We start from the raw sequence: 13,751 nt of genomic DNA, 5'->3' as shown, positions 1-13,751 counted from the left end.
AAGGAAGACTTACGCTTGGTAGAGGAGGATCAGGTTAAAATACAGGGAGTTCTATTTAAACATGAGAAAACTTTTTTACTGTGGGACTTATCAAACACTGGAACAGGCTACTCAGAGGGGTTGTGGAGTCTCCATCCTTAGTAATATTCAAAACCTGACTGGAGATGGCACTGAGCAATGTACTCTGGTTGACGCTGCTCTGAGCAAGGGGATGGTTGGACTAGATCTCCAGAGGTCCTTTCCAATGTCAACTGTTCTGTGATTCTGTGAAATCAGTGTTACTGAAGCAGATGCAGAGTGAAGACCTGAAGGTTTGACTCCAACTTCATATCTTCAGATTAAATGTTGCAGAAGTCTAAGTGCATAACCTTACCCAAGACAGTAGTTACTTATCAAACTGTTGGCATATATTCTTCATTTGATTCGGCATTTCTTATTACATCAGTGGGCCTGCATGTGCCGTAAGTAAACACAGCACTGGACACTCCTTGACTTTTGGTAAAAATGCAAATGCCAAAATGCACCACTAGGAAGCGGGGAGGGGGAGGAAGCAGTTGTTGAGAGGTGCCTCCCATGCTATCCCCCTTAATAAAATTAAAATACAGTAATGTTATGAAAAAGTGCAATTGTGCAATTATTACTGAACTGTAATGGTATTTAAACGCAAATTCCCAAACTTGGCACTCTCTTGTCTCCATAGTAATGTTCCTTGTCTTGTGTTATTCACACCTTAATATCCTGTGCTGAAAGCACATGCCAGGTCTTACCCATGTAAGTAGGTATACTGAAAAGACTTGTCATATGAGCACCATCACCTATATTGACTGGGACACCATCTGTAAATTCTGTGTGGCAAGGCGTTTAATCTGCGCATGACAAAATCTGCTTCCTTGCTGTGATTTTAAATTAAAAAAAAAAAAAGGAGGAATAAACGAATAAACTACTAGTAGATTTGGGTAAAATAAGCTACCCTCACTATAATTAGTAACCTTGTGGCACTGAGCTGGGTAATCATTAGTGAAGATACTTAGATCCATTGTTTTCTTATTCTATTTGAAGGTTGAGTCCATAAATTTTTATGAGCTATAGTTTAGATAATGTTAGGAAATAGCTTGTCTGGAACTAAAATTATCTCATTGTTTGAAACAGGCAGGGACAGGTTTTGGTCTTTTCTGCATTAGTCTATTTGCTATAAAACAGATCTTATCTTTCAAGTATTATGGAACTGCATGTTAAATTTCTGGTTTTATACATGGAAATACGGTAGATCTGGCTTCTTCATATCTGTGGCTTCACGTGAGTACAATAATTAATGGTCTAGCTCATAAGAAGAGAGATCTATGGAAAAAAGCTGAAAGAATGTTTATATTCTGTTGGGTTTTTTGTTTGGGTTTTTTTGGTTTTTTTTTTTTTACGAGATACTCAAGTTTATCTGGGCCAGTATCTTTATGATTGTTAGAAATATGTTTCCTTTGACGTATTCCCATCGCAACTGGGATTAACTGCATTCTGGAGGCTGAGCATAAATTCATTTATGCAGTAAATCAGTGGCAGAACAAGACTACAATTCAGGTTTTCTGCATTATCCATCTACCTTGACTTCTAAGAAGCAAATGCTGACTTATTTCTAGCCTTTTTGGATTTATATAGGTTTATAGCCTAAGTCCATGGAAGTCTCCTCCTTTTCAAGAGCCTGAAGAAAACTTTACTTTTTAAAAGAGGAGGTACACTATCAGCAAACTGAAATGTACTGTATGTATGGATACCACTAATGAAAGACAACAGCACTTTCTTCACTGAGTGGTTTTTTTCCACTAGTATAATATACTTACTATCTTCTGGTCAGTTATAGTTGGGGAAGAAGATGATTTTTGTACAGTGTTGTTATTTTGCAGTACTCAGTAGTAGCTGAATCTCGGGGAATTACTGTTCTCATGTGAAATGATGCTCTCAAAGAACAGTACTAACTGTCATAGATCCACGGTTTTAGGCAGTCACTCTTAGTAGGAGTTCACACTCTGTGTTCAAACAAGTTCAGCGTTGTTTGCACTGACAATGTACCAAGTGAGTACTCCACCCAAAAGCAGAGCCAAGGTCTTGGAGAGAACACTGCTGAACAAAGGCACAGTCAGGAAGGAGCTGAAATTTGTGATGTTCAGAACTATTGTTCAGCCCCACCATCTCCATCCCAAAGCCCCCAAATTTTCAGATTCAGGGCTTTGATTCAGGCTGATTTTTCACTGATATTGATTGTTTTCAGACAATGATTTTTTTTCCCCCTTTTTTTTCTTTTTCTGTCTAGAACTGTTAAAAGAATTCAGCTCTTAGAAGTGCCTCCCTTCTGCTATATATTTCTTAATTGAGTTCTTGGCATAAGGAAGGGAGAAACTATTTCTAGCTATTAGAGTAGCTGTGTGAACTGGGAAAGTCTCCAACCTCTAGAAATATATTTAAAGGCTTCAAGAAGATCCAAATTTCCAAATAATTTTTACTCCTTTGCTTGGTCAGCTGTCAGTATTTGATAAATAGGGTGGGACTATTGTCAATATTTAGCAGCTCAACACAAATATTATTCTTCATACATTGTAAAAACAGTATATGAAATGCAAATCAAGTGCTTTATTCTACGGTTTCGTAGTGACAGAAACAAGTGATAAAATCTCTCCTGTCTCCATACAAAGGCATAGAGAGGGAGGAAAAAATGTTACCAGTGGTAACAGTCTTCCCTGCTGAGAAACAAAACAGCGAGATTCCTCACTCCTCCCACCTAAAGTCACGTCCCAAGGGGGGTTCTGTGATAGAAGTTTGTTGTGAAGTGTTTCTGAGTAAGAGACAGCAAGGTATGACTATTAATTCAAACCAGATTACCAGTTAAATCTTCAGTAACAGAGCTCCTCCTATGTCCAGCAGCTCATCACCAGGACCCCTTGAACTGCTCTGCAGTCATATATTGCAATACAGAACCAAATTATTTCTGGAACTTTCCCTATATTCTGAGAAATTCCTCCCCAAAAGCCACCACTTGCTATTAGCTTGCTGGATGGAGCAGCCTGCCCTCTCCATAGCCATGTGCAACATGACTATGGCATTATCCTCATTTAGAAAATCAAGATGCAGTGTAGTCAATGTGAGATGGGCTTAATGAGTATCAGAAGTAGGCCTGGATGTCACCTCCCAATTCTGTGTTCCAAAATGGTTTCCCGTGATTTTAAATCTTTGGAAACCTATCACTATGTAAATGGTTTGACACAATAGCCAGGAGATACTACTTTTTTAACTGAAGGAGAGAAACTGAGTGTAAGATGTCTCAGCCACAACCATGCTCAGTGAAAACTGAGGTTAACTCGCAAGGAAGTATCAGCACCGCTCAGCCCGGCGTGCCTCAGCAATGTTACTTTTGTTGGTAGCTAGATTAAGCCACCACCCACACAAAACAAAGGATAAGGAACAGAGCCAGTTTATTCAGGAGACTTTCAAATCTAGCATTGTTTCAGATATGGCTTTGGTCCAGCGTAAAATGCGGTTTGTGTGTTCTTAGAGCTGCCCTGTAGAGAGGAGCCTGAGGTAGCAGGAAACAGCTCAGTTATTAGAATTGTAGTTCGCCGGTTACTCTGTAAATGAGGGCGAGTAAACCCAGGAAGAAGCACAAACAACAGTAAAACATTATTACTCCATTTTGTCCAAAACAGTCAGACTGCTTTACCATTAGTTAAAACTAGTTCTTCCTCAAATCCTTTACCAGGATTACTGCACTGTTAACATGTTTCAGCTGTCATCCAAAAGGTCAGATCTCAAGGCCCATTCCATCCTTCTCTCCACCACATGGAGTAGTGCTCCATTGACAACTAGAAAGCTGAGCAATCTTGACTTCGAGACTGAAGGACAACTTCAGCACGCTTTAAGCACATCATGTTCCTAAATGCTGGTTCCATTCCTACTTTGTCTTAACTTGCTCATTAGTCACAACAGAGCAATGGTATTGTCTTTGCTCATGAATTCCTTTGAGATCTAACGATAGTACATATTTCTAAATAGGTAAGACATTTCAGACTTAAGCGAATATCACATCAGTCACAAATAGTTCATATAAATAGAAAAATTTTCTCCATACTTAATTGTATGAAAAATCAAATTAAAAAGAAAAAAAAAAAAGAGGTAGGGATGGAAAGATTCCCTCTCGGTGAATACAGGCTATATGTGTACCTGAAGTGGTTGCACTGAAATTGCCCTTCAGCTTCTGTGAATCAAGTTTGTTCAACCTCCTGTAATTCCCAACACCAAATCTAGCATTGCTAGACAGGACGAGATTGTAAGGATGGGGTAAGCATTTAAACTGGACTTTTCCAGATAAAGACTGCAACACAGATGGCACGTTATCCTGAATGGTTAAATCCTGTATTGTACTAATTCCGTTGAGAAGTACTGTATTTCAGTCCAACGTTTTCTCTAGCTAGTAACTCACATATGTCTTGCAATATTTGTCTGGTTATTTTAGTGCGGTCTGATTCTGTTAGAGTAAGTCTACTAATTCTATTTGATTTACTAGCAGCTACAGCTGAGAATATGAGGTTGCTCAAAGGAGAGAGGCATGATATTAATTTTCATTAGTTTATTTCTATAGGACTTCATTATTTGAGGAAACAGAATAATAATTATTTCCTTCAGGAGATATTTGTAACCTTTGCAACTTTTATATCATGCGCTAAGATATCAAAGGTTACTATTCAAGTGTAACCAATGAGCCGTGGGGTGCTGGGGAAGACTTTGCGCATGTCCATACACTTCTTGTCAATGAAGAAAGAGTTTGCCTTCACAGAAATTTCATGTTCCAGCTTTGATTTGTTGAGGATCAGCATCTGCAGAGTATCATGGGCTTCTTGCAGACGTTGCTTTAAGGTCTGTAAGGTGTTATCTATAGTGTAAACTTCAGTGACAAGCCTGAAAAAAGAGAAGGGGACAGGTTGCTCACATAACTTTAGCAGTCCCTCACCACATTCCTTTTTTGACAGTGGACAGGTCACGTTTTCAGACAGGATTTGAACAGCTGTCTTGGACTGAATCAATATGAAACATATTTGCCAAAATAGCTTGCATAGCACCTGTAAGAAGTGATGGTTTCTTGCTTGTGTTGACCTTCAACAGCAGATTAAGCCACTCTGCTTTGAGATATCTTTCTAATTGCTATCCTGTCACTTGCAGCCTCTCATTTGTGTAGCTAGCATGCTAGGGCTAGCATGGCTGTGTTGAGCACTTGCATATGGTCCTGTAGAATACATTTGGGTTGGATGTTACTAGAAAGTGTTGGTGTAGTTCATGATAGCTTAAACTTGTGCAGCAGGATGTGCTAAATGGTCTAGATCTGGCACAGAAGCATGTTAATTGGAACAAGAATCACTTGCCAGAATAACCATTGAATGTGGAGCTCTGAAATCAAGATTTTCTGTGAACTGGTATTAGCCACGTTTCTGCCAGTGGCTTATCAATGGAGACGTGGCAAACTTTCCTGTATAGTCACTGAGCTGGTAAACTCTCTTTAACACTGTCAGCTTTGTATTTTGTCTAATGTTCTATTAATTGTTCAGTGCACTATGGACTACAAGATTGATTTTTCGAGAATCCACTTTAACTTGTATTGGGATAGTCCCAGTTGTTTCAGCACAGAAAAACCAGACTTTATTAATTTGTTTTCTGTCTAATCCCTTCAACTACAAAGTTGGCAGCACACACAGAGAACAAGTGCCAACATCAGCACTTCCTTTTAAATAAACAGAAAACTCAGATAACATTTACATGTTACAAAGAAGTCGTTCATTTGATATTTTCTTTCCCTATTACAGTTGAGCTATTGGGCTGAATTCCTTCTTGCTTTAAACCATATGAGAGAAATACACTTACATTATTTAAAAGCAAAAAAATCCTTAAAAAGTGAATTAGCAAATGGTTTTACTTTCTTGGATAGGATTTTGTCTCTAACAAAGTACATTTTGAGATGTGAGCTCAAGCAAAAACTGTTATAGAAAAAAGTCCCCAAATTTCAAATACCATGTCAGAATTTCTATTTCTAATTGCAGTTATGATGAACATAACATTCAATGATTTGGGTCAGCTAAAGCATCCAACATAACCTGGTCTGGATTAGGGACCTGTGGTAGAGCAAAATTCATATGCATTGGAGGAAGGAGAACAGGATATGCTAATTATCTGTCAGTATAACTACATCTAGTAAACAGTGTACTTGTATAAATGTTTTGGTTAAAATATTAGGAAACATATTAGACTGACAGAAAACTTGGATGTATGTTAAGCCTAAAATACTTCCAAATAGCTGTGCAACAGCCTGTGAAGCTCTCATATAACCTAGAAACTAGTAGGAGTTAGATTGGTTCAGAACCCCTGTGTACTTCTTGTTTTTTAAGTATGTCATGTTAATGTCCTTTCAGTATAATTGAAGAAAATATTCTGAAGACATTCTGACATTCCAGTGACTTCAGATGAAGCTTCCAAACTTTTTTAGACAGGACCCTTTGGAACATCAACAGCATCACTGGCAATTGTGGGAAGAAGGGATAATGTGACACTCTGCATTTTTCATCCTAAATTAGACAAGTGTTATATCTCTGATACATGCAAGCCTGCTGACCGGACTGATATCAATCATAATGCTGCAGACACTTTTGTGGACGAGATCTTCAGGGAGGAGGTAGAGAGAGAACAAGACTCAGAGTGAGTATAAAACTGGAGTTGTGTATTAACATTCAAGGCCACCTTGTTTGGTGTTCGGTTTTTTTTTTAATAAAATGCTGATACTAGCTTATTTGCATTCCTAACTGATGGTACGGTGGTAACTGAAGTGGCAAATGATCTGCTCCTATAGTAAATGTAACTAAGTGAATGGTACAGTGTAATCAGGAGTTTTTCTGGTTTCTCACAGCTGAACTTCTGCATCTAGAACAGGCATGATTTATGTGATATGAAAAGCCACGTGAATAAAACTATCCAAATGGGTATAAAAGAATTCAGATCCAAAACAATATTTTGTGACAGAATGGATGTGGAGAGCAGAGCATGAAGTTGAAGAAATCTAATATATGGATACGCCAAAGGAAATGTCAAGATCCGATTAAGGAGGTATGAGGCTGAAAAAAGATATGTTGCATTGTACAATTTATGGTTTAAGGAGTTAGAAAAAGTGAAAAGATGCCAGTACAAAAAACTATGATTTATTGCCACTTCCCTGTTTGAATAGAAGCTTTTTGAGCTGATGAAACACTGTTTAGGAAAAATAACATAAATACTCAGTTTAAGTATTATGTACTTCATTAATCTCATTGTATGTGAAGCTGTTGTATACAGTGTGATTTTGCTAGAGACAAAAATAAAAAGAGTAGTTTTCTACTTTTCATAAAAATATGCAAAATTCTTTTACATATTGAATTTCACACCAGCTATGGGAAGTGAAATTCACTCCAGCTATGGGAGGAACCCTGGTGCAGTATTTCTTGAGAAAACCCCCACAAAGCATTTTGAAGACAGTATTTTAAATAACATACACTCAATAGGGTTCTTCTGGAACAGTGATGTGTTCCAGCTGGATTGGAGGGAGATAAATGGGATTAAAATTCAGAAGACCCTTCTTCAGTCATTTGGGAAGGGAGGCTAGTATATGGGACATCATCTGGTATGTCCAGAAAGACACAATACACACTATATACAATGGACCATAGCACAGGGATCACCAAGTTGATGCCAACATGCGCTGGGAAGCCCCCACAGCTATATAACCAAAATGTCTGCCAAATGAGCTAACCTGTACCACGATGACACTGGAGTCACTATATAGTTGAAAAGTAGTTGAGGCAGTAAGATATGCTGCCTCATTGTTATTTGCAATTAACTTTTTAAGGAGCCTTACTATTAGATAGTTTTTTGCATCAAAAGACAGAATCTTGTCTGGGATAACATGTTTCTAAAATTAGGCATTTCCTAAAGTGAAATCTTGTGTTTCATACAGAATGGAATTAAAATCAATTCCCAAGTCCCAACTCAGGCATGAGAATGAATCGCAAAAGATATCAGCCACCAACAAGCAATTGAGCTCTTAACTGTCCTGGGAGAGGGACTCTAAAGGCAACTACACATATCGAACATTAGATGTTTTGGCCCATTATTTCAATGTAGCTACTTGGATTTTACTTCTTTCTCCCAGAACTTGTTTTGCAATATATCGAATACAATTCTAATCTTATCAAACTGATTCACACTGAGTGGCTGATGGAGGAAGGGACGGAGTAATCTGGCCTTTACTTACTGAAACTGAGGTGCATCACGGCAAAGTTCTATATTGGGTCGTCTAGTTCTTCCCTCCAGGCGGGTCTGCGCCACTTTCAGTGGGTACTCCTTTGCCTTTATGGATCTCTCCAGTAACAGGATTGTATCTTCTGTCTGGAAGATTTCCTGAAGTATCTGAACAAAGCAGAATGTTTTTGTAAGCCTCATGTGCATACAAAATCAGAACTCACCTCTGCTTTTAAACACTCCTATTAGAACTGCTTCCATTCTGGCATGTCATTTTGCTTAATTTAGGGGAGGAGAGTACTATAAACTCACATCAGTCAGATGGATTTCTATAATGTTGGCTTGATCTTGCTATTTCTTTAAAAGGACATATGGTAATCAAATCTCATAGGAGAGCCAGAAGGAGGGGGCTGTACAGTCATACATCATGTGAAAGCATTTAGTGAAGTTGTTCCTGGAAAACAGGTGAACAATTTCCACTAAGAAATGCACCATCTCTTTTCTATTATAAAATAAAGAAATTTGTAGGCAATTGGAATATAAATTTATTACAAGCAGAAGAGAAGCAGTGAATTATTTTGATGGGGGAAATTCCAACTGTGTTTTTGTGACAAAGCCATTTTCATAGAGGCAGTGTTTATAGCTCTACAGGGACTTATTTACATTTTGTTTCATTATCTAATTTTTCTCCTAAATAAAAAAATCTGCTGCTTGATCTATGAACATTTTGCAATGGTAAAATTCCAATAAACTGTCATTTTCATTTAAACCTTCATTCAATTCTTATTTCCTCTTGCCTCATAAAAATTCAAAAGCAATCAAATATGTGCCCTCTGAAATTATTTCATACTCCAAGTATTTTGGGGGCATTTGGTGCAAGAACACATGAACATAAGTCATATTTTCATACTGAAACTAAATTCTCAGTTTTAAAAACTCCACTGGGAGCTGTAGAGGGAAGACCAACTTCCTTTTAAAGGCTTATTTTCAGTAAATGAGGAAGATACAAAGTGAAACATCACCAAAAAGGAGAGAACCGTGCAATTAGCATAGAATAGTTTTTAGTTGCAGTGCATGTTATCAAATTATCCATAAGAATCCTGTAAGTGCTTCTTAGGTGTTTTAATCTGTATGAAAATGAGAGAAATTGCAAGGGAAAAGTTTTGCTTAGTCTTAAAAAAGAAAGAAAAAAAAAAAAAGGAGAAAATGTTTATATACAGGTAACATTTCCCAGCCCATTGATTATTATGTTACTTTCATTTATCAGGATTCATTACAACCAACGTGGTGAGCCTGTTCAAGTTTTTCCTGTAGACAGCTTTAAAATGGAAGAGAACAAATTGAACTAATGTAGTTCCTCATCCAGTCCACTAAAATCAATGCAACTTGAATTTCAACAATCACTAAAATGGCATAATGTGATTTAAATTATGCTGCTATTTAGATCTTGCCTACACACTAAGTTGTACCAGGTTTGCTAATGATGTGTGTGGTTTGAAAATTGAATTAGTTCCTGCTGCTGAAAGGTTATTTATAGACAAAACCCAAAGCATTAAGGATGCCAGGAACCTGCACCCCAGTCCAAATCCTTAAGGGCTTGTTGACACTGTATAGAAGAGCAACGTGAGAGATCTCCTGGCTAGCACTGTCCAAACCAGTTGAACCTTACAGCAATGCAATTTTCCAATAGATGAATCATCTTGGACCCTGAAGCAGCAGCATATGAACATGACTGTACTGATCTGAAGCCAGGTCTCCACGCTGTACTGAGCCCTTTGGGTCCAAGGTTGGTTCTCAGAGAGCTAGCCTGAGACCATCTTCACCCAAAAAAGAAGCCTTTATTGCTTGTAGACTGCAGGGAAAAAGTCTGGTTATGAAGGGAACACAGTACTGAAAAGAAGTGAAGCTAATGGTAATAAATTTCTCCCTATAATTTTATTCTGCAGTGGTTCCTTCTTAATTAGATAATTATCAGATTAGATAAGATAGCTGTGTTTCAGAGGAAATATTTATGCAGGTAATCCAGTGAACTTTGGTAGCTCTTTGTTTCGCAGAGGAACTACTTATCATAGAGTGTGTTGTTAGATACATCGTTTTACATCTTGTCTACAATTTTACCAGTTACACATACTTATTTCTATAGATAAAAACCAAGGGGAAGAGACTTAATGAATTTAAATGTCTTCATTATGCAATGCATCAAGCCCACATCCTTCCTTTTCCCTGAAAACACTCATGATTTGGGTCTTCTGCTGCTCAGAAGCAGAATTTTAGTAGTTTGTGCTGCTGTCAGAACTTTGCTATTTGTAACCTCCCTATGAGAATCTAGTGTGTGTTCATCTGTAGATGACAAAGGTGAGGTCCAGCTCCTAGGTAGGCTGCTGGTGATTAAGTGGGTGTATGTCAGGGAGAGTTTTACAAGCCTGTCAGTCTGATCCTTTGCTCCCACTGTTCACCTTCATTGTTCACCAAAACCATCAACCTGTGGGGATGTACCGAGGCTGTGAGGCAAAGAGTACACAGTGCTTTGAGGTCACTTGCTGCTTAGCAGGGTCCTCCTTTCCTGTGTTTATGTTACAGCTTCTGTCACTACAGCAGTGTTTCCCATGCTACGCCTTACTGCGTGCAAGCGAGCCAAATTCACTGTGGCGTAGTTCTGTTACCTGCAGTGAGGTATTGTGAGGGTGTTGGCCTCTTACGTTAATTCTACTTAGAATTTGGAGCAAGTTGTAAGCAAATTTATTGCTTTTTAATAAAAAGTGTAATTCAAAGTAAAAACAATGAAACAAAGCAGCATGTATTTCAGCCCAGTAAGAATTGGACAAAGTTATGTCTCAATTTCAGAAAGGATTGAGTGGGATATTTGTTTTCTACTTATGGTGGAACAGAAGACTTCCACTCTCAGTTCAGACTCTGGGTAGGACCTTTGTGGTTCAGACTTCGCGCTTTACTGGTACTTCTCGAGCGAGAAGTAACGCTTTCTCTCTTTGGCAGCAGTTGGAAATGGTGATTCACCTTTGTGGAGCAAATCTATCAATAAAACAGCACAATTAAAGCAGCCCAGAGCACTTCACTAGAAATGAACCATGACTGAAACCAGCTCCCCAGAGTGATGCTGCAGTTCACAAATGTGTTCGTGTTATGGTAAGCATGTAATGTGCTGATACTTTCTGTCCTGTGATAATATGAATCAAAACAATTTAATTTCTTCAGTGAGTGGAGTTAGGTTACAAGCTCTCTTACACTTAATTAGTGCTAATTGTTCTAATCAGGTTAGAGAAGAGAATGCAATTAATATTTTCTGCAAGAAATTTTTTTCCTGCTCTCTTTTTCTTTGAAAAGAGTATGGGTATCTCATGTTTATGCCACACACAGAAGGAAAGCAGGAAGCTACCAAAAGGGACGCAGCACATGCACAGAAACATACCGAGCAGACTATGGAAGCATTATACAAATTTATAAGAGGACTAGGGATGAAATTTAGTAGTCTTCAGTATTTCAGATAGCAGTGCCACTCCTACGCCACAAATCCTTATTATATAAGGATTGCTTATAGCAAACCATGGCTATTCCAGTACTATGTGACAATGCTTCTGTAATGGTTGGGAGCCCTTTTACTCTCTTACTCTGCTTGCATGAAAAAATAAATTACCTATCAGGTGTTTTGTAAGATGCAGAAGGACAAAGCTGATGCTAGTACAGACAACATTGAGCAGGTTGCCCATGTGTAAACTGTCCTCAGTCTTTTGGAAAGGACATTTTCATTAAGCTCAGCTAGCAGAGAGAACTGTAGAAGAGTGGTTTTCTGAACCCACACTTTTCTCAAATATTCTTCTGATGCATTCATATGTGGCCACAGTGCAAGTACAACCACCAGACCACACACCCATATATTTCAAATTCGGTAGCAAAATTTCAAGCGCATGAATGTTGGTAATCATCAAACCTGAGCTTTGTTTCTGTTCCTTTACAGCACTCGTAGTGCTGTCTTGTCAGATAGCACCTGGCTGGGCCTCATTGCCCACTATACACATAGCAAACGCATAGGTGTTCCCTTAGTGACACAAAAGCAGGAGACTGTATTGTTCTCTTTTTAGAATACTAAGTCATGTGTGCGCTTCCCCCATAAATAATGGCACATAACTGACATAGGACAATGGTAGTCTTGTATCTAGAAGTGACTCAAAGTATTTAGAGCTTGCACAGCCTGCAAATTCACACAATGTTAATGTTCGAAAAGGGCAAGCTCTGAAGTCTACATAGAAAATGTTTCTCTTTATTGAGAATCCAGTAGTTCATTAGTCATGAAAAGAGAGCTTTCATCTAAAAATCACTGAAAATGCAGTTTTATGTCCAACCGTTACAACACTTTGTGTTGGTACAAGGTGCAGTAACTAAACTCTCGTGCCACACAACTCCACTAGGTGCTCTGGTCTCCTGCTCATAAAGGTAGGAGTAGTCTGCAAGCACATTATGCACAACCAATGCAATTGATTAGTGCTCCTGAGCAAAACCCTCATTCATTCACTAAAGAAAAGTATTGTTTAAACCTGCCTGTGAACTCAAAATTCAAACATGAAACTATGCATCCATCTTTAAGCCGTGCTTGGCTGCATGTAAGTGGATGTGGTTTAGGTTCATTGTGCATTCTCAAATTATTTTTTTTTGAAGTGCTGTCATTTAAGACATACAAAGAAAAATGGCCTTGGGGGAACCACCTCCAACGCATCACAGAAGCTTTGTACAAACAGTTTTCGATTATTCATTCTGGCCACACATTGGATAAAGTGATTTAGATAATCTGCTATACATAAACGGATTGGTGGGGAGGATCACCAGATAGTGTTGCACCAGTCTACGTCATTTCTGGATAACCTCCAAAGGCAGGAAGTAAAAACAACAAATGCTGAGCAGCGTGTTCCTAAGAGAGCGTGGTGAGGCATTGGCTCAGGCAGCTGCCCATCCGGAAACTATCCCTTCCAGGACATGAGTAAAGGTTTGTGCTGCAGCATTCTTGAGAGCTTGTAGAAAACTGTGCCCCCGCTGTTCTTTCACTTTACCAAGGCCATGATTTTTATAGGCTGTCAGTCAGACTGAGAGAAAGAGCTGCTGAAGTCACACATGTTTCATCATGTAATCAGGGTAGTCTTATGTGCAACATAAGCATTTTTAAAATACTACAGTCTGACAGCTATCCTTGTTTCTTTGTTGTTTCCGAGGTTTTCTCGGTGTTTAGTATCCAAATGCAAAAAGCAGCAGCCAGGTCATATGGTGGGAGGAACATTCTTGTGCCTCCTTATTTTGTAAATTTCTTTATATTTAATATTTTGCCTCTCAGTTTTTTTAAACTTTTTTTCATCCATGTTTTCATATTTCATCCAAATTATTTTGTAAAAGTTACATTTGTTGAGGTTATCGTACTTAATTGAATAAACAGTGTAATTGTGACTGATTTC

The 13,751-nt window shown here is 38.4% G+C and overlaps 1 protein-coding gene and 1 long non-coding RNA gene across 5 annotated transcripts in view; one reads left to right on the top strand and one right to left on the bottom strand.

Moving 5' to 3' along the window:
• Window positions 1–4,594: 4,594 nt before the first annotated feature.
• TEKT5 (tektin 5) overlaps window positions 4,595–13,751 on the bottom strand; it is a 27,497-nt gene continuing 18,340 nt past the window's right edge. The window contains exons 6-7 of the mRNA XM_030002234.1: window positions 8,309–8,463; window positions 4,595–4,938 (exon numbers count right to left, since the gene is read on the bottom strand). Of these exons, the coding sequence (XP_029858094.1) occupies window positions 4,725–4,938; window positions 8,309–8,463 (369 nt within the window). The 3' untranslated portion in view covers window positions 4,595–4,724. The remainder of the gene's footprint in view (window positions 4,939–8,308; window positions 8,464–13,751) is intronic.
• LOC115335896 overlaps window positions 6,519–13,751 on the top strand; it is a 26,671-nt gene continuing 19,438 nt past the window's right edge. For 3 of the 4 annotated variants that reach the window (XR_003921571.1, XR_003921570.2, XR_003921572.2), the window contains exons 1-3: window positions 6,519–6,723; window positions 6,932–7,128; window positions 11,290–11,439. This is a non-coding gene — a long non-coding RNA (uncharacterized LOC115335896). The remainder of the gene's footprint in view (window positions 6,724–6,931; window positions 7,129–11,289; window positions 11,440–13,751) is intronic. The other variant, XR_003921573.2, reaches the window with a different exon arrangement.

The sequence above is a fragment of the Aquila chrysaetos genome, chromosome 25 (assembly GCF_900496995.4).
Source record: "Aquila chrysaetos chrysaetos chromosome 25, bAquChr1.4, whole genome shotgun sequence".
In the NCBI taxonomy this organism is placed as follows: domain Eukaryota; kingdom Metazoa; phylum Chordata; class Aves; order Accipitriformes; family Accipitridae; genus Aquila; species Aquila chrysaetos.
Note: the sequence above shows the minus strand (reverse complement) of the source record. Positions and strands in the feature narration are given on the sequence as shown.